Below are 22,513 nucleotides of genomic sequence, written 5' to 3'. Positions count from 1 at the left end.
TGGTCTGGATGGGGCATACCAGCCTATAAACCAAACACATCTGAGAAACCAAATCAAGCCTTCATCCAAGATGAAGGAAAGCATATGAACAACCATCATTTTTTCCAACATAAAGATAAATCCATTCTCTTGTCACGGTATTTAACACCCACAAGCAAACGCTGAAGGGAACTGCAAATTTAACCCAGGTACAGGTACTACAAAACTAGCTCTGGTGCAACAGGGGGTAGGCTAAGGAGGAGCGATTGCAAAGGTCAGCAAATGACATTTTCAGTTCTTTCAGCGCTTGCCACCACCGCCGCCCAGCTTGGGGCCCTTGGAACCCTTCTGGACCGTGCCCTTCGACTGCGCCTTCTGGGACTTGGTCACCTCAGCCTTCTTCGCCTTCTTCTCATCCTTGGTCTTCTTGATGCGCTCCTTGATCTCGCTGCAAGATCAGTGACAGTTCGAATGAGTCTGAGAGGCATCGAGCATCTATATCTATTGCATTTCTGTTAAATATCACTTGAGAGGATTTTATTGCTTATACCAACAAACAGTTACCACTGTCATAGGCATAAATGATGGCTTTATTATATACAGCTGACAAACATACCGAAGAGCAGCTTCCCTAGCAGCATCACGAACCTCCGGCTTCTCAGCTCTCTTCTTCTGGATCACTTCCAGGGAAGCACCCACAATTGACCTGGAGTATGGCTTCTTGGTGGTACGGCGCCTCTTCTTGACAGCTTCAGCATGGATATCCTACAGGCAGAAATGGCAAATACATGTAAGAAGATCTTGACTTCTAGCAACATTATGAGCATGGCAGAAATAATTGTTGTTGCAAAAGTTAGTCCGATGCCATGCATCAAATAGATTGATACAAAGACAATGATTAAGGATAATACTACAAAGGATGCAAAATCACATGATTCAGAAGACAGCTAGCTATATTACCTAACATTAACCGTACATTAACACTGGTAGGTAAGCTAGTTAATGTTATATATCAGTGCTGCGTACAAGTACAGAAGTTAACACATCAATCATAATCCAGAATGGCGAGAAATTGTACAAAGCCAAGGTTTATTGGAATCCTGGTCCTAGTTTAATAAGCCTTGAACAATCACTAAAATCCTTTCATTCAAAAAAAAATTAAAATCAACAATAACTATCAAACTTTGAGCATATCATCCCGGCTCAACCCAGAAGGTTGAAATATTTAGCTAGTACAAGAAAGCTGTAGCTAATACATAACCAAAAAGCATGGAATCATATGAGAAAAAAAATGAATGACATTCTTAAGAAAGTTGGCTGGGTAATATCACTTACCTTCTTGTGCTGCTTCCTGTACATTGCTGTCCAGGTAAGCTTTGCAGGCTTCAGACGGTTGTGGAAGTAGCGCTTGCATTTCGAGTTGGCAAACAGGAAAACCTATAGAAACAGATGTAAACCCTTTCCATAAGAACATTTTATATAAGCTTAGAAATCTCTTACAAAAATATAACAGCTAGTAACCTGAGAATCAGCACGAATAAATCGGATGCCCTTCCCAGGATAAATCTTCTGACCGCTGAAGCGGCAAAGTTCCGTCCTACAAGGAGATGATTGTACTTAGAATAATTTCAAGATTCGTAACTCTTACTAAAACATTATTTCAACAGTCATTATTAATCAATCACAGAAAATATCCTAGTCATGCAGAAAAAAGGCATTGACTAACCAGACCTATTAACAAATTTCAATTGCAATAAAAGTAGAAACTTACTTCAGCACCATCTTCTCAGCCTCAAGAAACCTTCACCAACAACTACGTATTTTACACAAAACAAAGAAAGATAATCAGAATTGATGATATGTACAATTGACAATGCAACTATGCAAGTACAGAACCTGAGAAATCAGTAACAATCTATTAACTATTAAGCAACAAGATAAGTTTTCAGCCACACAAATACCAGGATTTGAAAGGCAGCATAAACCAGGTAAGGTTACAGCCACACAATTTGATGGGCAGCAGAAACACAACCAAAAGTACGTTCCTGAAGGGTTCTATCCTAGTGCATCTCACACATCAGTGAAATAGGCAACTATGCAATGCCCAAGGCCATAGCAACTGAGTGCATGGGCTTTCAATTCGAAAGGGTGTCATAAACACCTAAAGGGCCAATGGAATTCAGAACTCAACAATTTAGCTGTCGGGTGACTACTGGCAGCAGAAACACAGAACAAATCCCTGCTGCAAAGCGGGTTCCCTGGTTCATATAGCACACACAAAAAGTTTGGCAACTACACTATTGAAACAGCTATATTGCCACAGTACATGTGCCCTGATCCTTCCAGGGGAAAGGAAACAATCTGCAATGTAACTATGAAGTACACACCTGAACAGAGGGTACTATCATGGTGCATGTCGCACATCAATGAAATAGGTAACTATGAAAAGCCAAAAGCTAGTGCTTGTGCTTTCGACTCAAAAGGATGTCCCAAACAGCTAAAAAACCAACAGCTTCAAATCTCTGCTGCAATGAAGGTTCCCCGATCCATATAGCACCCATATAGCACGCACAAAAAATAGATAACTACGCGATTGCAACAGCTATAGCGCCTCAGACCCTCAGTGCGGTGCTTCGATCCGTCCCTAGGAAGGGAAAGCTAAAATCTCGTACACAAACAACTCAAAACTCAACTGAACGTACACCTCCCGATGTTTATCTACCTGCACGACAGTGACTACACAAAATCATCTACAGGTGCAACAAATAAAACCATCAAATGACCAAAACCAGATCACGGGAATGGAATTAGGGACGGTTCTAGCGACAACCACACGAGATAAGGCGAGCGCAAGAGCTATTCTAAGACAGGAACGAAGGGGAGAAGGCTTCGACGATGACCACCTACCGAGCGGAGGCGCGGAGCCGCAGGCGGCCGCAAGGGGACCGTGCCGGCGGCGGAGGAAGGAGGCGAGTGTGTTGGTGGCTCCGCTAGGGTTTCTTATATGGCCATCTTATATTAGCTCATGCGTGGGCTGGCTGACTGGGTTCTGCGAAGTGGCCTCTTTTGGGCCCAAAATTCCATTGTGGGCTTTAGGCATAACAATCAACCCATGGGCTTTTTTGGGCGAAATTAGGAAAAACTCATTTCTACCTTCATGAACTATTACCTGGCCCTTCAGGCTTCAACAATGGTTTAAATTACCTTCCTATTGGTTTTCAAGGCGGTTTTGTAAGTAGCTGATACATTTTTTAAACCATAAAAAAATCTATAAGTTTATAAAATTTATGAGAAAAAAATCAAGAGATAGATTGGGATAAGCCAAACCAAAATAAAATATTTAGAACTCGTGAAAATATCTCTAGAAGCTTATGAAAATTAGACTTAGCTCTACGAAAATGGAAAATATCAAGACAAATATGGAAAATTCACAAAACATAAAAATTTATGTCTAAATGTGTCCTAAAAATTTTTATAACAAAAATATGAGATGAAACCATGAAAAATACAACATACGTTTAATGTTGAATATGTTCATGATGATTGCATCTCATGTTTTCATTATGATTAAAATGGTTTGGGAATTTTCTAGATTTTCTATATGTATTTCTATTTTCCAGAGCTAAATCTAATTTTTGGAAGGTTTTAGAGATACTTTCATGAGCGCTAATTTTTTTGTTGTTTTGTCCTACCCCAACCTGGCTTTAGGATTTTCTTAGAATTCTTAGAATCTCATAGAACGTTTTTGTGGTTTAAAAACTTGTCAGGTATTTACCAAAAAATTTAAACTACAAAAAGATGAAACTGTCTCAAAAACCACTTCTAACTGGGGCAGAAAGGTAATATCAACGGCTTTAAGAGTTGGGAATAAGATGTCTGATTTTAGAGTTAAAGGAGAAAATCACATCACGTAAAATGAAGTTTTTTTTCTACGTAATTACCTAACTATGGGTCGTGGTTGTTCACTGTTGATACACCTGAGTTACTTTGTTACCGAAATTAGCATTGATTGTTGAGCATCTACTGCTACTTCAAATCCTGACCATTTGATTCAAGTTGTTGAAAAATATCGAATTGTCAATGTTTCGCTAGTGGCCTGTGTTGTTCATGAAACTCTGTCTTGTACCAACTCATGTAGAATCTGGACCCATTCATAGCCTGTTTGAAATAGAGGAATTGAAAACAGAGGAATGAAAAAAAAGTACAAAAATAGTGTATGGATGTATTGGCAAAACGGAGGAAAAGAAAAAATATATAAAGAGAACACAGGAATTGATGTTTCGAACGTAGGAATTAGAACATAGAAATCCCAGTCGTGCTGGTGTCAAGTGTTTACATGTCATTTTTTTTCTATGCTGTCCTTTTTTTTTGCGGAAATTCCTATGCTATCCTTCATGGGAAATGGGCCCAAAAAAACATCTCCAACCAACCATAGGCCCTTAATTATTAGGCTGATCCTCTGATCGTGAGTAGCAAAGTGGCGTTTCTTTTCCCTCACTGCCTCGGTCTTCCGCGAAACTTTGGTTTCAACTGGATGCCTGGATGTTTTGGTTTTTGGTTCCCGTGAAAAGAATGGACGTAGGAACCTTTCCTCTGTTTCACTGTTGAAGCTTCCTCCATTCCAAACGGTATTTTAGAAACCTTTCCAAAGGAATGAATTCTTATGAATTTCCTATAAAACTCCCTTGATCCAAACGGCCCCAGGAATACAACGCCTGCATCCGTTCATCCATCGACATTCCAGCGTGATTTGACATGACACACTAGGCATCCCATCGTGCTCACAACAATCATGGAGCGTAGTGGTCAGCATTCCTTGCCATATTCTTGCATGCCAACAAATTTTAAAAAGAATCCTGCATATTTGTTTGAGTATCCTATCATATTTGAATTTGCATTCTTTTAGAAGGAAAAGGCAGATTGATGGGTATTTTTGAGAGACCCCTTGGAACCACGTCAGAACTTAAAGATAGTTTGTGGAGCTGCTCATCTGTTAGACCTCAAAACTCAAAGAGGCCCAAACACTGAAACACACACATGCTCAGTTCTTATGCAGTGGATGATGTTTTGCCCCAGCCCAATGTTGTAGCCTTGGATGCAGGGCTTCAAGTGAGTGCATGGTGCACCTAGCAGGGTGGTCTGAGTTTGGGCCATGGATCAGAAATTGGATGGGAAGTCTTGACAAAATCATACAGAGCTGAGCTCCAAAATTTCATGCCTAACAGGCCTAGTCATGTCTGAATTGAATAAAGTTGTTATGTCCGGCATGAATTTGGACAGGACAGGATCATCGGCTGTTCTATTGGCGTCTCACGCATCCGCGCGCCATGATCAGACACCGACATACTTGTATACTCCATATAACAGCCAAAAAGTGTCTAGCGTTGTCACCGGAGATGATGCTGCCTGTTTCGAGTCATCCCGTCGCCACGTGTCCACCACTGCCGCATTGGCCATTGCACTGATCCAGCAAAACCTGAAACCCCCCATCAAGTGCATTGTACCGTAGCGAGCTGTTAGGCGACAGCTTGTGTGATCTGATGATCCCAGCGACTAAGATAGTACTCCTACTGTGACCGATGCTGCAGCAGCTCATCTGCTCGTTTCAGTCTTTTACAAGCGGCTGTTCGATGACGACGATGCTGTGGTCTCAACTCTCAACAGGGAGAATCAAACACTTGTTTTCTGTAACACGTTTGCTTTGTTCTGCGTCTACTTGGTCTGGATGTTCCCTGCACTTTCAGTTTCATCTCGTCATGGCTCTTCTTTTTCAGCAGGTCGTGGTTTCACTGCGCTGAAGTGCAGGCTTCAGATCTGAACGCAAGAACACCGCTGCCGCTGAAACTCTACGTTCTACGGCGGTGCTAATTGCTAGGAAAGCATCGATTCTGATCTCCGTGGGCGTTCAGTTAAACCAACGGGCTCAGTGAATTTCACCAGGTCGCTGTCAGCTGTCAAATTAAGTTTTCAGAGATCTGCCTGTCTGCACCGCACGGTCTGTCAGATATTGGTTGCTGCCTGATGACTAAGCATGCAGTAGCAAGTTCCATGATACTTCCTTCGTCGTCACCAGGCAGCTGACAGGGCACTTCATTAGGTGGCAACGCTGCTTAAATTATACTAATGCGCTGCTTTCTGTAGCTGGGCATGGGGGAAACTACACCGGCATGCATCTGAAACTTCTCTCTGTTTGCATGTGCACCCAAGAAACCAACCAGCCATATGAATGTGTCATTGTTTGTAGGGCTGTTATACTGTCAAGCAAGTATAAATACCTCAACGAGCTTCAGTCTCGGCAACCCAGGATCAACCCGTCTCTATCATCGTGTCACAGCCTTCTTCCCCCTCTGACCTGTAACCCAACGCCTGAAACAAATAGAGAGCATGGATCACATACTGCAGCTACTAGCAGAACACCAGAGCAGTGCGAAGCACTGCAATCGAGGCGTTGCGAGGTTCACGAGGAGCGCCGACGCCTCACGGGTCACCTTAGCACTCGCGGCCATTGCTTTCCTCGCCTTGTTCTTGTCGTCCTTCTCCATGGCCAGCTCGCAAAACTCGTCCACTCTACCTGCTCGGCTCCTCGCTGCTGGCAGCAGCATTATCACTAGCAAGACGGCGCTGTTCGTGCTCTCCAACGTCATCTTCATCCTCCTAGCCGCCGACTACCGCTGCCGCTTCGCTGCCACCGCATCCGAAGGCCATGCTGCTGCTTCGGGCGAACCTGATGGAGTCCTGGAGAAACAAGCACGGCATCATCAGGTACAGGTGCAGGTGCAAGTGGAGCAATGTGCCGTGCAGCCGTGTGTCCCATGTTCAGCAAATCTTGACCATGATGAACAAGAAGGTGAAGAAGACATGTCAACAATGTCTGCCAACACGTTACCAGATGAGGAGGAGCAGCTATCGAAGCTGGAGCTGGTCAGGCTTGATGAAGAAGAAGACAGCAGCATCACCTCTGTTGATGTCGACGAACCGACCTGCGAAACAGCTCAAGGTCAAGGGCTGGACAGGTTAGACATCAGTGAGCTGAACAAGAAGTTCGACGAATTCATAAGAAGCAGAAGGATTAAATGGGTGAAGGAGGAGGCTTACTTGCTCTTGTACGAGGTCTGAATTGTTGTAGATAGATGTGGCAACTACTCCCTCCATCCCTCGATAATTGTCGGTGTGCGTGCTATAAGTTTGACTTATTTATAGAAAAATACACGTAACATTTTTACCTCTAAATAAATTTATTGAAAAACTATATTCAAAGATCTTTTCAATAAATTTTTTTTTGAAGGGTGGGCCCGGTGCAAGCAGTAGAGTCTTACCGTCTGTGACCGAAAGATCCCGGGTTCGAGTCGCGGTCTCCTCGCATTGCATAGGTGAGGATAAGGCTTACCACTGACACCCTTTCTTAGACCCCGCACAAAGCACGAGCTCTCTACACGTACGTTCTTTTTTAAAATATTAATATTTTTTAATATATATTTAGTCAAAGTTATTTCTTGAAAAGTGATAACGATAAATATTTAGGGACAGAGGAACGATTTAGTTCAACTGTGCACTTGGGCTCTCTGCCTTTTTGAAAAAATAGAATAAAAACACTATCCAAATGTAACCCTAGAATTACCCCCTCAGCAACTCTACCGCGCCGGTGTGTTGTTATTTGTGCTGTCTACTTTTTTTTTTTTGACTGCGCAAATCAGAAGCACACATTGCAAAGACCGGGTCAGCATCAGCGATAAACTTCAAATTTGCACGCTACGCAAACATATAACTGCTGGATTGAAGTTCGCAGTACAAGTGCAACCAGCAAAGCAGATCAGGCTGAGATATGGGCCTCCATTAACCACATAGATGACCCTCACTCAAAAAGTTGCGAAGAGCATGCAAGGAACAAAGAACAGTAACCAACAGGATCCATTCAGAGAAGAACCAGGAGCTAGCTAATCATCGCAGGCAACCACAGCAGTTTAAGTACCTCCATTGGTTAGATCAGAGGTGCAAAGCATCCTACATTCCCAAAACAGGGCAAGTTACTGAGCAAAGGCATCGGTTAACAACAGTTAACATGGTTACAGTCATTATAGCTAGTGGGCTCGAGCTTCTCAGCCCTCATCCTATACTATGCTTTTTGATGCTTTGACTTCATCTTGCCAGCATCTTCATTTCCAAATTAGTCCTCGTCTGTCTCCACTAACTTGACCAGCTCATCAAGAATTATGGACTTCACAGTATCTTTCATTGAAGATACGTCCATCTTGTAGCGTTTATCTGTAACATTTTATTTGCTAGAATTTATAACATTAAGCATTGGCAAATTAATTCAAATCCTGATGCATGATTAAGAGGCTTACCGAGCATCTTAAGAATGTCACTGAATGTAACCTGGAAAATGAATCAATGAAACAGTTAGATCTATGTGGATCGCACTATATATAAGAAAGACAGTACAAGGTTATGGCAACAAGCAACAAAAGTGGAACTGGTAAGAGGAATCTGTCAGCAAAAGCAATGTAAATCTGCATTCCAAATGCTGATCTAAGAAGACAAACCAGAAAAGAGGGTAAATCGAAGTTCCAGTCTAACACAGGCTGAAAATTCATTTTATACATGCAACTCAGAGTTAAGTCAACTCTATAGCTGAATACGCATTGCTACTCTGCCTAAACACTGTAACTCACATTGTCAAAGTCGACCTTCTTAAGAAGTTGAACAATAGTCTTTTGCAGTTCATCCTTGCTGGGAAGAGCTTGTTCTGCTTCTGCTGATTTCCCTTTACTTGTTGACCCTTTGCCTAGATAGAGCAGTAGAGCACACCATTAGGGGGGTCATTCCACAATCTGAAACCTATGTTTTTTATGTTATTCCAAACATGTTTTATGTATTTGAATGAATGACATGATACCAGCATAAAGTAATCACAAAACGCAATTTCCATGTTACACATGCCACGTAACAACAGGGAATGATATTGATATAGCAAAATATCCGTCCCACTTACGAATCTTTGAATGTCAAATCAACAAAGGATACAAACAGCACAAAAGATGAATGTCCAAAGTAACTGCAGGCTATAAATGTAAGAATAAAACCAGAAGGTCATTTTAAACTATATTATAAAAAATCACTAGTCTCACCATCTTTCTGACAAAAAATATCAATTAATCTACTGTGTATTCTCACAGATACAGAAAAATATATAGCTCTTGATCATAATTCATCATAACACAACAATTTGAAAGTTCAGAATAGCAAGCAGAAATATTGCATCTATAAGCAATGCATCAAAGGAAAGCATGATTTATGGTATCGTATCATGGATATTACTCCCTCTGTTCCAAATTATAAGATGTTTTGGCTTTTTGAGATTCATAGCTTTCGTTATGCACTTAGATATACACTACGTCTAGATGCATAGTAAAGATAATGTATCTAGAAAATCCAAAACGTCTTATAATTTGGAATGGAGGGAGTACCATACAGTGGACTAATCAGTGAAGTGATAATCGTACCTGATGATCTTTCATTGGTCTCTTTTTCAGAATTTGTTGTGTGCTTTGGCGTAATGGGTTTACTCTTCCTAGAGACAACGTTTAAATCCACAGCAGACCTCTGCTTATCCTTAAAACTTTTCAGCGATGATGATACTCTGCTCGAACACTTGCTCAATGTAGCTACAGGAGCTGTCTTTGGAGAAATCCCTGTGATTGCCTTCCTTTTAGTTTTAGCTGTAGATCCTTTTCCATCTACAGACTTCTTACCTGCCTTTACTTTTCGCCGGCCATATCTATCTTCCTGCTCACTATCAACTTCTTCACCATCATCTTTGTTTTCCTCACTATCAGACTTCATGTGATCATCCTCTTCATGCCCTTCTTCAGCATCTTCATCAGATTCTGACTCGGAATATTTCTGCCACCTTTTATGTGAAGTACGTTCATCATCAAGTTTCTGGTGTCACACAAAAAAGGCAAATAAGAGCGAGTCACAAAAAGGGTGATAGCTACGGTAACAGATATCACTGATCATTACAGTTTGGAATTATCAAGTATCTGGCTGTACAGCAGCAATTGCACATGTGAAACTTCCATGCAATATGAAACAAACTAGAAATTAACAGAAGGTAAATATGTAAAGCTTGTTTCAAGTTAATGGCAAAGAACTGTGATTAGATAGATTGTGTCAGACCAATACAAGATGTTACCTTCCTAGATCTCTTGTGTGTGCCTTCTGGATTCTTAGTTGCACTCCCCACCTCTCGTTTGCGCTTCCTAGAATTTGATCCCTGCACAGTACAGAAGTGTAAAACATGGAGATAAGTAAAGGAAGAAACACTGAAGCAAACTTTCTGTTCATTGTTGTTGTAATCCATAAATAAATCTCACAAAGTGCATACCCATTGTAGCCACAGATTTTACCTTATCATCAGAAAGTGTAGAATCATCCTTAGCGCGGGGCTCAGCAATGAAATCCAGCAGCTTCGCCACAATGTCATCCTGCATGGCATGGGTAACTCAGTTACAGAAAAAACCGAAATTGCATCATGCATTCATGCTGCACTCGGATTCAAGTTAAGTAAGCAAGATAAAAGATATTCATCAACCTTTCTACTATTTACCCTTGAAACTGGAATAACAAGTAGATTGCAGAGATCCAATAATGTTTCTATCGAACATTTGTCAAGCTTCTCCTTGGCCTTGGCTCTATGCTTTGATGGATAAGTCTCATGTGTGGCTGGTCTTTGTGGGGCTATGATGCTCACATGGTCATGGTCCTTGTGGCTGTTTTTCTATTTTTAGGACAGCATCTTAGACTAGAGGACAGCATCTTAGAGGACAGCATCTTAGACTAGAGGACAGCATCTTAGCTAGGACAGCATATTAGCATCTTAGACTAGCATCTTGGCATATGCTTGGCTGGCTAGCAGCCTATAAATATGTAACCCCAACCCCTCAGGTTGGTATGGCATTTGTGTGAGCTTGTGTGAGAAATAGACAAAAAAATTGCCCCAACTCCAGTGTCATCCTCTCTCGATGAGAGTAAGAATTCTCCTACTACCAAGAGTGAGAATTCAGCGACTAACAACTGGTATCAGAGCCGTATTATCCTGTAGCCTGAGCATCTCTTGCTCATCTTCTCTCCCAGCCCCACAACAGCCCCAGCTGTTGGCAGCAGCAGCTCCTCCGGCCGCTCCTGTTCACTCCTCTCCTAGCTCGTCTGAAGCAGCCCTCTCCCCACGCAGCAGCCCCCCGGTAGCGCGTCATGTCCGCAGGGCAGTCTCAGCGCTCGGTCGCCTCGAGCACGCGGCGTCGGCAGGAGGCCGAACTTGCCGCGGCAGAGGAACGCGAGCGAGCGGCGGCAGAGACCGCTGCGGCGGCGGCAAGGGCGTCGAGGCTGGCAGCAGCGGAGCTGGCAGCAGCCAGAGCGGAGGCGGAGGCAGCGGCGGCGGTGAATGCAGCGCGTGCGGCAGCAGCGGAGGTCGAGGCTCTGCGCGGCAGCATCGGCAGCTCCATTTCCGCTGACGACACCGCCGACGCGGACCTCGAGCTGCTAGGGAGGGAGGCAGCGCGAGCGCGGGCGGCGCAGTGGGCAGCCGCGCACGTCCACGAGCGTGGCGGTAGCCCAGACAGGCGTGGATGCGCCGGCGGCGCTCCTGGAGGAGGCGCGCACGGCGGTGGCGCTCCTGGGGCAGCCGCGCACGCCCACGAGCGCGGCGGCAGCCCAGACAGGCGCGGACGCGCCAGTGGCGCTCCTGGAGGAGGCGCGCACGACGGCGGTGGCGGACGGGTCGATGGAGAGCGCGGCCTTCACAGGCAGCGTGGCTCTCTCTCCCCGGATCGGTACCGTGGTTACCACGGGCTCCAGGCTGTTGTCAGGGACGTCGGTCCCGGCGGTGGGTGGCCTACCCTCACCAAGACCAACTACGTCGAGTGGGCTGCGGTGATGAGGGTAAAGCTCCAGGTGCGGCACATGTGGGAGGCAGTCCGGTATGGCGACGTCGACTACGACCTAGATCGACGGGCGCTGGATGCTCTCATCGCTACAGTCCCGCCCGAGATGCAGTTCTCGCTTATCAGCAAGCGGACTGCCAAGGAGGCTTGGGACGCCATCGCTGCGGCACGCATCGGCAGCGACCGCGCCCGCAAGTCCACACTGCAGGCACTTCGGAAGGAGTGGAAGAACCTGGCCTTCAAGCCAGGTGAGGACGTTGATGACTTTGCTCTCCGTCTCAACACTCTGTTGCAGAAGATGGTGCAGTTCGGCGACGACACTTACGGCGAGGAGAGAGCTGTTGAAAAGCTCTTCCGCTGCGTCCCCGAGAAGTACAAGCAGATGGCTCGCTCGATCGAGTCTCTGCTGGATCTCTCCACGATGTCGATCGAGGAGGCGATAGGTCGCCTCAAGGTGCTAACATGCTGGTCAGAGAAGCCGAGCAGTGCTAACATGCAGCAGGTGAGGGAGCTCCTTGGCCTAATAAAGGGCATGAAGATGAATGGTGCACTGGTGGCAGCGAGCTTCATAGTGCATCGTGTCTAGCCCTACAAGGAGAGGGCCCACGCGGACTTTGATTTTAAGGGGGACACCGATGGCACCTGGGAGAGGATGAAGAGGCTGATGAGGGATGATGTGCTAGAGCAGGCCATAGAGCTATTCACTCCAAATGCCTCATTTAGCATGTCAGGGCAGACTAGGGCCTTCAACTATATGAACTCGCCTCCTTAGGTAAACATTTTAGTTGCTTGCTCCTGATCCTTTTTATCATGTACCGTTGCCGAGTAGTGAACTAATTCACTTGTGGAAAGATCCATTCGTAGGAACAAGCGGCGTACTTCTTGGGCATGCCAAGGAGCGATTGCTCGATGGTAGTGGATGCCCGTCCAACAACTCAGCCTAAGGAAGCTACCGTCAGCGCCTCGTCGGAGTCTAGAGGCACGAACGCTGGTCGGACAGAGAGTCCCGCCCCGATTTCAGAGAAAGTCCAGGGGAAGAGGGCAGCGATAGATGAGCTAGCCCAAAAGAAGAGGAAGATGGTGGGTGTTGCTCCCCACAAGTCAGGTGGCATCTCGCTTGGCAGTGACCAGACCACTCGGACGTAGAGTGCGGTGATGTCTGAGTGGTTGGATGACGATGGGGCTCTAGTAGCTCCTCCTCCGAGCACTGAAGCGCCTTTGCACAACATGCGCATGGAGGTACAATCGAAGGGAGGGGAGGAAGTCCCCAAGCAGTAGGCGAAGGGAGTCCCTAAGCAGCAGGCGAAGGGAGTCCTTGAGCAGCAGGCGAAGGGAGTCCCTGAGCAGCAGGCGAAGGGAGTCCTTGAGCAGCAGGCGAAGGGAGTCCCTGAGCAACAGGCGGAAGAGAGGCCGATGGCGGAGGCTGTGAGACCTCCACCTTAGGGCACACGGGTCGACCCTAGGGCCGTGCCTAGGGGCTCGGGTAGGCATCGTCGATTTAGAAAAGTGTACCGGGAGGCCGATGTGTAAGTATCCTTTCCTTGGTCTTATTTTGATGTCAGGTCCTTATCGCTGCGATGATTGATGAGCTAATCTGATGCAGAGCGAGGTGTACAAAGGATTTGAATCCATCCATCTAAACTAGCGAACAACCGGGGGCTGGTCCTGATATGGAGGCAATGCCGATAGACCCTGTCCTAGAGTCCCTAGGCGCTTAACGACATGTGGAGGAGTCAACCGCTGCTGCTGATGGACTTGGTGGTGGAGAACGGTTGGCGCCAATGGCGAACGAGCTGGCAGAGGTTCCCGGGGCAAGAGCGGGAGCTACCGGGTCTATGGAGGTAGAAGCTAGAGTTGCTAACGTCGTGCTGGAGTCTAGAGTGGAGAAGTCAGTGGTGCTAGAGGAGCAGACGACACTCCCTAAGGCATTGGAGGGCGTGGTCAGACATGTTGTGCGGCCACCGAGCCCCCTGGTGGTGCCCCTAGCTGTGGAGGAGGACGAAGTGGAAGAGATTAAGCATAAGGAAGCTCATCCTCAAGCCGTCCGAATCCTCCGCAAGCGGAGTAATGAAGTTGTGGTGGTGGAAGAGGAGGACACCACCAGGGAAGTCAGAAGGCTAGAGTCGACCCTTTCCATGGTGATGAAGTAGATCAAGGTTAGTATTGTGACGACAATGTCTATCTATGTCATCGAAGACTGGAGTTGTTCATAATCTTGTTGCTTTTGTAGGGCATAGCACAAACTGTCGAACAACGGTGACAACTAATCAAGAGGATGGAGCCCCTTATCGAGGAGAATGAAAAACTAAAGGAGGTAGTGAAGCTTATGGAGAAAAATGTCTAGAGGGCCCAGCCTGAGCGTGATCTTGCCAAATCCAATGCGCGGGATCTAGATTACCAGAAGGGCGTCCTATCCGAGCAGCTAGTGATCTTGTCCGAGCAGTTGTGGGGCAAGTCTGAGTAGCTAGAACATAGCTCCGAGCAGCTAACAAGTCTTTCTAAGCAGCTAAGAAACGCCTCCGAGCAGAGAAAAAGTATGGCAGATCAGTGAATTTGCTTTGCATTGCTAAACAGTCTTATTGTTGTTGACAACTGTTATGCTTGTAGAGCAAGACGCGGAGCTCAATTAGTTGCGGCAAGTCATTGCTCAACTCTAGGAGGAGGAAAAGAAAGCATCCTGGTGGGTAGAGAAGCTGGCCGAGGAGCTGAAAGGTGAGTACTTTGTGGTCGGAGTTATTGCTAAAGTGACTTCTTTGTTTGACGCATCCTTTTGGTGCCTACAGAATACCATCAAAAGACCAAAGCCTAGTTCGACGTACTGGTGTAGGAGGCATAGACCCAAAGGAGAAAGCTCGATGCCATGGTGGTTAGAGTCTGGCCGATGCTTGACTGCATCGACATGGAGGCAGCTGCTCAGCCTAATGATAGGCCGCCTCGTCCTAACACCATTATCAATAGGTGCAAGGCGGTGTGGGAGAACTTCAAAAGCTTCAACCACAACGCCACTATCTCCACTGTGACCCATGCTCTAGCAATAGTCTGGTCTCATTACCCTACCATCGATCTATGAGCGATAGGGGCCGAATTTGCCAGAGGCACTGGTGCGATGAAGCAGCAAGAGCTGGAAGATGAGGTGGAGGATGCGGTGAAGAGGCTAGCCGGAGACGTCGACCTATTCAGTGAGGTAGACAGAGAGAGCCAAACATAATGACCTACTTGGAGAGTGATCTATAACAGCTAGAGAGGGTAGTTAAAATGCGCGAGGGCACAGATAAACATTTATGTATGTGTATAAATGTTATAAAGTGACATGTGCATGTTTATGCAGTTTGCTAGTATTTCAGTGAAAATCATTGTAGTGTTAACCCTAACGCGATTATACATAGTATAAGTAGCGTTCGAGCAATTAGTTTGTTACCGAGCTCTTGGCCTTGGCTAGCTCATATTCCATAATGTCGAGCATGGAGCCCATGCACGTGTAGGAGGAACAGGCATGACTAAGGAACCACAGCCGACCACCCATAACACAGAGCGTGGAGCCCATAGCACATGTAGGGAGAGATCAGAGACTAGGTGTTCTCCAAAGAACATAGAGCAGAATGTGTGCTGCTCGACAGTTGGCGAAATATCTTGGAGATACGGAGAAACATGGTGGAGCGTTTATGGAGATCACGTATTGGAGTTTGTTAAGGAGTAGCTTAGAGCTGGTGACCGCAAATGGAGATTAAATCATAATGGAGAAATAATGGAGACAAATTATGGTGACTAAAACTTCATTCATTATGGAGTGAAGAATACATATCTAGAGTGTTTCAAGGATAGAAACATATAAGGTGCTCGATATGCCATAAATTGGGGATATCGATTCCATCCATGTCACAAAGCCGGTAAAACCCTGGTCGGGTAACCTCTTTGACCATGTAAGGCCCTTCCCAAGGGGAGGAGAGCTTGTACATCCCTTTGGTTTTCTATTTTCTATGGAGAACAAGGTCACCGACAGTAAATGAACGACCTTTGATGTTGCGGTTGTAGTATTTCTATAAGCCTTCTAGGTATTTGGCTGTGCGGATGCAAGTGATCAGGTGTTCTTCTTCGGCCATGTTGACATCCTCTATCCGAACAACTATGGCTTGCTCTTCATTATAATGTTCCACCCTAGGTGCTCAGAAGGCAACGTCCGCTAGTAGTATGGCTTCAGAGCCATAGACCAAGAAATATGGAGACACACCGGTGCTGCAACTAGCTTGAGTGCGTAGTCCCCAGACCATAGCTGGTAGCTCTTTGAGCCATCTGCCCAGATGCTTTTCCTCTTTCTGATATAGCCTCTTTTTGGGGGCATCAAGGATCATGTCATTCGCCCGTTCAACCTAGCCGTTGGCTCTAGGATGGGCAACGGAGACGTATTTGATGGAGATGCATCGGTCTTTGTAGAAGTCCCAAAAATGATGACCAGTGAATGTAGTTCCGAGGTTGGTGATAATGCTGTTTGGGAGACCAAATCTGTGGATGATATCTTCGAAGAGCTCGACTGCCTTCTTAGTAGTAGCTGAAACAAGCGGTTTGTATTCGATCCACTTGGAGAACTTGTCAATGGTGATGTACACATACTAGAAACCACCTGGCGTTGGCTTAAAAGGCCCGATCATGTCTAGTCCCCAGCATGCGAAAGGCCAGGAAGTTGGGATGGTCTATAGTTCTTGTGCCAGCATGTGTATCTGCTTGACGAAAAACTGGCATCCTTCACATTGTTGGACAAGGTGCTCTACATCGGTGATGGATGTGAGCTAGTAAAAACTAGCTCGAAAGGCTTTGTCGACTAGGTTTCTCAAGGCCACGTGGTTGCCACAGGAACCAGAGTAAATTTCAAGAAGTAGTTTCACTCCCTCTTCTTGGGTGATGCATTTCTACAGTATCCCTTCCTTGGCACTTTTCCTCATCAAGTTCCCATCTACTAGCACGTAATGCTTGCTTCGATGGATTTGGCATTCAGTTTCAGTCTTATTGGTGGGTACATCGACGCTGGTGAGGTACTTGATGAACTGCTCCCTCCAATCGACGGCTGACGAAGGTACTATAAGTACCAACTGCTCAAGGCAAGTAGCGGGGATGGGCTCTTGGATCTTGGTCCACTCAGCAACAAAGTCAGCGAGCACCTGTGACTTGATGGTAGGCCTAATTATAAATTCGATGGAGTAAGTGCCAAGCTCGATAGCCCACTTGATGATGTAGCCGTTGGCCTCTTTGTTGCGGAGGATGTCGCCTAGAGGGAACTCGGTGACCACGGCGATCTTGTAATACTCAAAGTAATGGCGGGGCTTGTGTGACATGATCAGAATAGCATATAGCAGTTTCTAAACTTGAGGATAACGAGTTTTGGGCTCATTAAGGACCTCGCTAATGAAGTAGACCGGACATTGCACCTTATAGGCATGCCTAGCCTCCTCGCGTTCGATGATGATAGCTATGCTAATGATGCAAGAAGTGGATGCGATGTAGATTAGTAGGATTTTGTCTAATCAAGGCGCCGTCATGATTGGAGGCTTCGTTAGAAACAACTTAAGCTGGTCGAAAGCTGTATCTGCCTCCTCTAATTAGAAGAAGCACTCAGAGGACTTGAGGAGTTTGAAGAACGACAGTCCCTTTTCGCCAAGACATGATATAAAGCGCCTGAGAGTAGCCATGCAGCCTACAAGCTTCTGTATGTCCTTTATGCAGGTTGGCCATTTCATGTTGGTGATGGTAGAGACCTTGTCGAGGTTGGACTCGATGCCATGGTCACTACCAATGTAGCCCAGGAGTATGCCAGATGGAACTCCAAAGATGCACTTTGAAGGGCTCAACTTCTATCTGTACCTTTTTAGGTTGGCGAAAGTTTCTTCGAGGTCAGCGATGAGATTATTGGTGGTCTTGGACTTGACAACCACATCGTCTATGTATGCTTCGACGTTGTGGCCCATCTGTTGATCGAGGCACATCTGGATGGCCCTTTGGTAGGTCACCCCGGTGTTCGTGAGTCCAAAGGACACGGTGGTATAGCAATACGCACCAAAAGGCATGATGAACGACGTCTTTATCTGGTCATCTTCCTTAAGGGATATCTGGTGATAGCCAGAGTGACAATCGAGGAAGGAGAGTAGTTCGCAGTCAGTGGTGGAGTCTACAACCTTGTCTATCCAAGGTAGACCAAAGGGGTCTTTAGGGTAGTGTTTGTTGAGATCAGTGTAATCAACACACATTCTCCGTTCTTTATTCTTTTTTGAATGAGAACAGGGTTTACTAACCACTCAGGATGATACACTTCTTTAATAAATTCGGTAGCTAGGAGCCATTTTATTTCTACCCTAATAGCCTCCTTCTTGTCTAGTGCGAATCGTTAGAGTTTCTGCTTGATTGGTTTGGTGGTCGACGAGACATTCGAGGAGTGCTCGATCTTCTCCCGTGGTACCCCCGGCATGTCTGCAGGTTTCCAAGCACACACATCGGCATTGGCACGTAGGAAGGAGATAAGCGCGCTTTCCTATTTGGGGTTGAGGTGAGCCCCAATCTTGATGGTCTTGGAGGGGTCATCGAGGCCGAGGCCGACCTCCTTGGTTTCCTTGGACTTGGCAGAGGCACGTAGAGGCTCTAGTGCTAGGATCTCTAGGTTGTCGACGGGCACCATCTTGGCATCAGTGACCATGCTTACCATCTAGATGGAGAGGTCGATGGCTTCAGCGAGAGCGAGACTCTCTATCTTGTAGGCGTAGGCGATGGAGAGGTTGGGCCATAGGGCTAGGACTCCTGTAGGCGAAGGCATCTTCAGCACCAGATAGGCATAGTGCGATACGGCCATGAACTTGGCCAGAGCTGACCGACAAGTATGGCGTGGTAGGCGGGGTTGAAGTCGGTGATGTAGAAGTTGATGTGCTCGACGCGGTAGTTGCTAGTTGTGTCGAACTGTACTAGGAGGGTGATCTCTCCAAGTGGTTTGGATGCCCTGCTAGGTACCACACCCCAGAAGGAGGAGTTGGAGGGTGCGAGGTCTCCTATCCTGAGGCCTAACTCCTTTAGGGCTCCAGTGAAGAGGAGGTTTAGGGCGCTTCCACCATCGACGAGTACTTTCCTAAAAAGCACTTTCCTGATGGTCGCATCAAGAATGAGGGGGAAACACCCTGTGTAAGGGATGTTTACCCACTGGTCAGCCCTGCTAAAGGCAATGGGGACCTCAGACCAGGGGCGATAGCTAGGGTTGGCGACAGCGTCTTCCGTGTTGACGGCGAGCACTCGACGGGCAGTGAGCTTCCGATCTCTTCTACTCTCAGCGGTGGCGAGGCCCTTCAAGATGGTGGTGACCACTTTGTCATGATCCTAGAAGGTGTTGTTATTGCCCCTAGGTGGTCGGCGGCCTCCGGCTCCGTCGTTGTTGTCGTCGTCTGGCTTTTTAGCCTAGAACTCCTTAGCCATGCCGAGGTAGCCCTTCATCTTATGCTTGCTATTTTTGTGGAGAGGGCACGAGCCTTTGAGGATCTTCTTGTACTACTCGTCATAATTACGCTTGGCACGAGTGAAAGGTCCTAATGGCTAGAGGGGGTGAATAGCCTATTAAAAAATTCTACAACAACACTTAGCAAACCGGTTAGACAATTATGAGGCGTAGCAAGTATTGATTAGCCTACTAAAAATACAAGCTACCTACCACAAATCTAGTTTCTATAGATTCTAACCACACAATGACTATGGCACTACACTAAGTTAGTGTGCTCTCAAAGGCTAACAAAAGAGCCACACTAACCAAACTAACAAGCTCTCACAACTAGCTACACTAAAGAGCTTAATAACTAGTTTGCGGTAATGTAACGAAGAGAGCAAGATAGTTATACCGCTGTGTCAAGGAATGAACCAATCAATCACAAGTATGAAAACCAATGAAGACCAATAACCTCAGAATCAAATGATGAACACAATGATTTTTTTACCGAGGTTCACTTGCTTTCCGGCAAGCTACTCCTCATTGTGGCGATTCACTCACTTGGAGGTTCATGTGCTAATTGGCATCACACACCAAACCCTCAATAGGGTGCCGCACAACCAACACAAGATGAGGATCACACAAGCCACGAGTAATCCACTAGAGTACCTTTTGACTCTCTGCCGAGGAAAGGTCAAGAACCCTCACAATCATCACGATCGGAGTTGGAGTCAATCACCAACCTCCACTCGACGATCCTCGCTGCTCCAAGCCATCTAGGTGGTGGTAACTACCAAGAGTAATACACGAATCTCGCAACGAAACATGAACACCAAGTGCCTCTAGATGCAAACACTCAAGCAATGCACTTGGATTCTCTCCCAATCTCACAAAGATGATGAATCAATGATGGAGATGAGTGGGAGGGCTTTGTCTAAGCTAACAAGGCTGCTATGTCAATATAAATGGCCAAGAGGGTGAGCTTGAGCCGGCCATGGGGCTTAAATAGAAGCCCCCATAAAATAGAGTCGTTGTACCCCTTCACTAGGCACAACACAGGGTGACCAGACGCTCTGGTCATATTGACCGGACGCTACACCCTAGCATCTAGTCGAGCGATGCACGCCACGTGTCCCCTCTCTTCAAATATTGAGCACTCGATCCCACCGGTTAAGTGATGATCGGACATAGGAGCTCAAAGTGACCGGACACTGAGCCCCAGTGTCCGATCGTTTCCAGTAAGCATCCAGAGATGACTTTTCACGACCGGACACGTCTAGTCAAGCTCGATTGGACTCACCCAGCGTCCGGTCACATGGTGACTCTTCTGTGCACTGCCACATCAGTAGGACCAGACACACCCTATCAGCATCTGATCACCAAGTGACCCAGTGTCCGGTTGAAGACCGACGCCAGCGTCTTTGCTGTTTCATTGACCGGACACACCAGTCCCACTGAGACTAGCGTTCGGTCACTTCGTGACCAGCATGACTAACTCCTTTCCAACTCTATCTTCTTTACCCTTGCTCAAATGTGCCAACCACAAAGTGTATCACCTTGTGCACATGTGTTAGCATATTTTCACAAACATTTTCAAGGGTGTTAGCACTCCACTAGATCCTAAATGCATATGCAATGAGTTAGAGCATCTAGTGGCACTTTGACAACCGCATTTCGATACAAGTTTCACCCCTCTTAATAGTATGACTATCGATCCTAAATGTGATCACACTCACTAAGTGTCTCGATCACCAAAACAAAATGGCTCCTACCATTTATACCTTTGCCTTGAGCTTTTGTTTTTCTCTTTCTTCTTTTCAAGTCCAAGCACTTGATCATCACCATGGCATCACCATCATTATGTCATGGTCTTCATTTGCTTCATCACTTGGAATGTGCTACCTATCTCATGATCACTTGATAAACTAGGTTAGCACTTAGGGTTTCATCAATTCACCAAAACCAAACTAGAGCTTTCAACGAGGTTCATCAATGGTGGCGACGATGTGGTCTGGTCGGCGGCGGCGATATTGACCAGATTTGGACCCTTCTGGCCGATCACGGCCACTGTCCTAATGGTGAATATGGTCGTCGTAGTGGCGGTTGCTGTGGCATCGGTCGTCGGGTCGCTCGTCGCTGTGGCAAGTTGGGCAATGAGTGCCCGCATCCTCATTGAAGCGTACTTTGACCTCTTCAGCGTTGGCATTCTGATTGGCGATTGTAATCATCTTGCCAATCCCCTTAGGTGGCTTGCGATTAAACTTGGAGCGGAGGTCGCGGTGATGGAGTCCTCAGATGAAGGCGGTGATGACCTCTACTTCTGTGATGTTGGGAATAGAATTCCTTATCTCGAAAAAGCATCTGATGTTGATATGGAGGAGCTTAGAGGCCTTTTGGTAGATATGGTTCAGATCTTGCTTGGTGCCCGACCGAGTACACGTAGCCATGTAGTTGTTGGTGAAGACTTTCTTTAGCTCTTCCTAGGATCTGATGGAGTCTGGGGCAAGGCTTATGAACTAGTTCATCGCAGTTAGTGTGAGCATGATGGGAAGATAGTTCGCCATGACACCGGTATCTCCCCCGGTGGCGCATACAATAGTGGCATGGGCTTGTAGCCACTATGTGGGGTTCATCCATCCCTCGTAGGGCTCGACCCCAATTATTTTGAAACCATGGGGCCACTGGAGTGTTTGGAGTGCCCCCATGAATGCTCAGGGCCCTTCGGGATCATCGCTATCATGATCTACGGTGTTATTGATGTTCATTGGCTAGAGGGCTGAGTCCGGATTACCAAACTCTTGCTCGTATTCTCGATGGTGGCGTACTTCTTCATGGTGAGAGAAACGACGCTCGTCGATATGTCGTCGTGCGTCTCAGAGATTGTTGAGGTGTGCTCGGACGTCCTAGTCGACTTCCTGGTCATGTTGGTGAGGGTGGTCGATGCGGTTGCCCCTAGCTCCCCCTAGAAAGGTTGTCCATTATCGTGGTGATGGTCGGCGAAATGACTTTGGCTAGGGTGATGAATAGATCTTGGCATGGTGTATCGACAAATCAAGCTCATCGAGTAGGAAGGTCTCTAATCCTAGTGAATCTCATTGACCTGGCAGTGCACTGCTTTAAGCATGGCAACGACCTTGGCGACTTC

General features: G+C 46.4%; 2 protein-coding genes across 3 annotated transcripts; both read right to left on the bottom strand.

Moving 5' to 3' along the window:
* Window positions 1-85: 85 nt before the first annotated feature.
* On the bottom strand, window positions 86-2,971 carry LOC136538665 (large ribosomal subunit protein eL24-like). Of its 2 annotated transcripts, none has more exons than XM_066530628.1 (6): window positions 2,887-2,971; window positions 1,751-1,792; window positions 1,501-1,576; window positions 1,315-1,416; window positions 596-744; window positions 86-427 (listed from the first exon to the last, which is right to left on the bottom strand). In XM_066530628.1, exons 2-6 carry the CDS (start codon window positions 1,759-1,761, stop codon window positions 280-282), a joined length of 486 nt encoding a protein of 161 aa, XP_066386725.1. In that variant the 5' UTR covers window positions 1,762-1,792; window positions 2,887-2,971; the 3' UTR covers window positions 86-279. The 2 variants fall into 2 exon arrangements, with proteins under 2 accessions (XP_066386725.1, XP_066386726.1); XM_066530629.1 differs by having other exon boundaries at window positions 2,883-2,968.
* A 4,993-nt stretch (window positions 2,972-7,964) lies between these two features.
* On the bottom strand, window positions 7,965-12,647 carry LOC136536463 (DEK domain-containing chromatin-associated protein 1-like). Its single transcript, XM_066528747.1, has 8 exons — window positions 12,564-12,647; window positions 10,589-10,678; window positions 10,389-10,466; window positions 10,175-10,255; window positions 9,483-9,921; window positions 8,652-8,764; window positions 8,325-8,355; window positions 7,965-8,241 (listed from the first exon to the last, which is right to left on the bottom strand). Exons 1-8 carry the CDS (start codon window positions 12,645-12,647, stop codon window positions 8,144-8,146), a joined length of 1,014 nt encoding a protein of 337 aa, XP_066384844.1. The 3' UTR covers window positions 7,965-8,143.
* Between the last annotated feature and the right edge of the window lie 9,866 nt (window positions 12,648-22,513).

The sequence above is a fragment of the Miscanthus floridulus genome, chromosome 2, assembly GCF_019320115.1.
Source record: "Miscanthus floridulus cultivar M001 chromosome 2, ASM1932011v1, whole genome shotgun sequence".
NCBI classification, from domain to species: domain Eukaryota; kingdom Viridiplantae; phylum Streptophyta; class Magnoliopsida; order Poales; family Poaceae; genus Miscanthus; species Miscanthus floridulus.
The sequence above is the reverse complement of the archived record's forward strand: the minus strand, read 5'-3'. Positions and strand labels throughout refer to the sequence as shown.

What these genes read in the sequence shown, in the direction of transcription:
- LOC136538665 (XM_066530628.1), bottom strand. An exon ending in ACAGGAAGCAGCACAAGAAG is followed by an intron (nt 745 to 1,314) that starts GTAAGTGATATT and finishes TTCTGCCTGTAG; the next exon opens with GATATCCATGCTGAAGCTGT. An exon ending in GCTAGGGAAGCTGCTCTTCG is followed by an intron (nt 428 to 595) that starts GTATGTTTGTCA and finishes CTGATCTTGCAG; the next exon opens with CGAGATCAAGGAGCGCATCA.
- LOC136536463 (XM_066528747.1), bottom strand. Translation starts at nt 12,647, where the DNA reads ATGCTAAATGAGGCATTTGGAGTGAATAGCTCTATGGCCTGCTCTAGC. An exon ending in CACACAAGAGATCTAGGAAG is followed by an intron (nt 9,922 to 10,174) that starts GTAACATCTTGT and finishes GTGTGACACCAG; the next exon opens with AAACTTGATGATGAACGTAC. An exon ending in AGAAGGTCGACTTTGACAAT is followed by an intron (nt 8,356 to 8,651) that starts GTGAGTTACAGT and finishes TTCATTTTCCAG; the next exon opens with GTTACATTCAGTGACATTCT.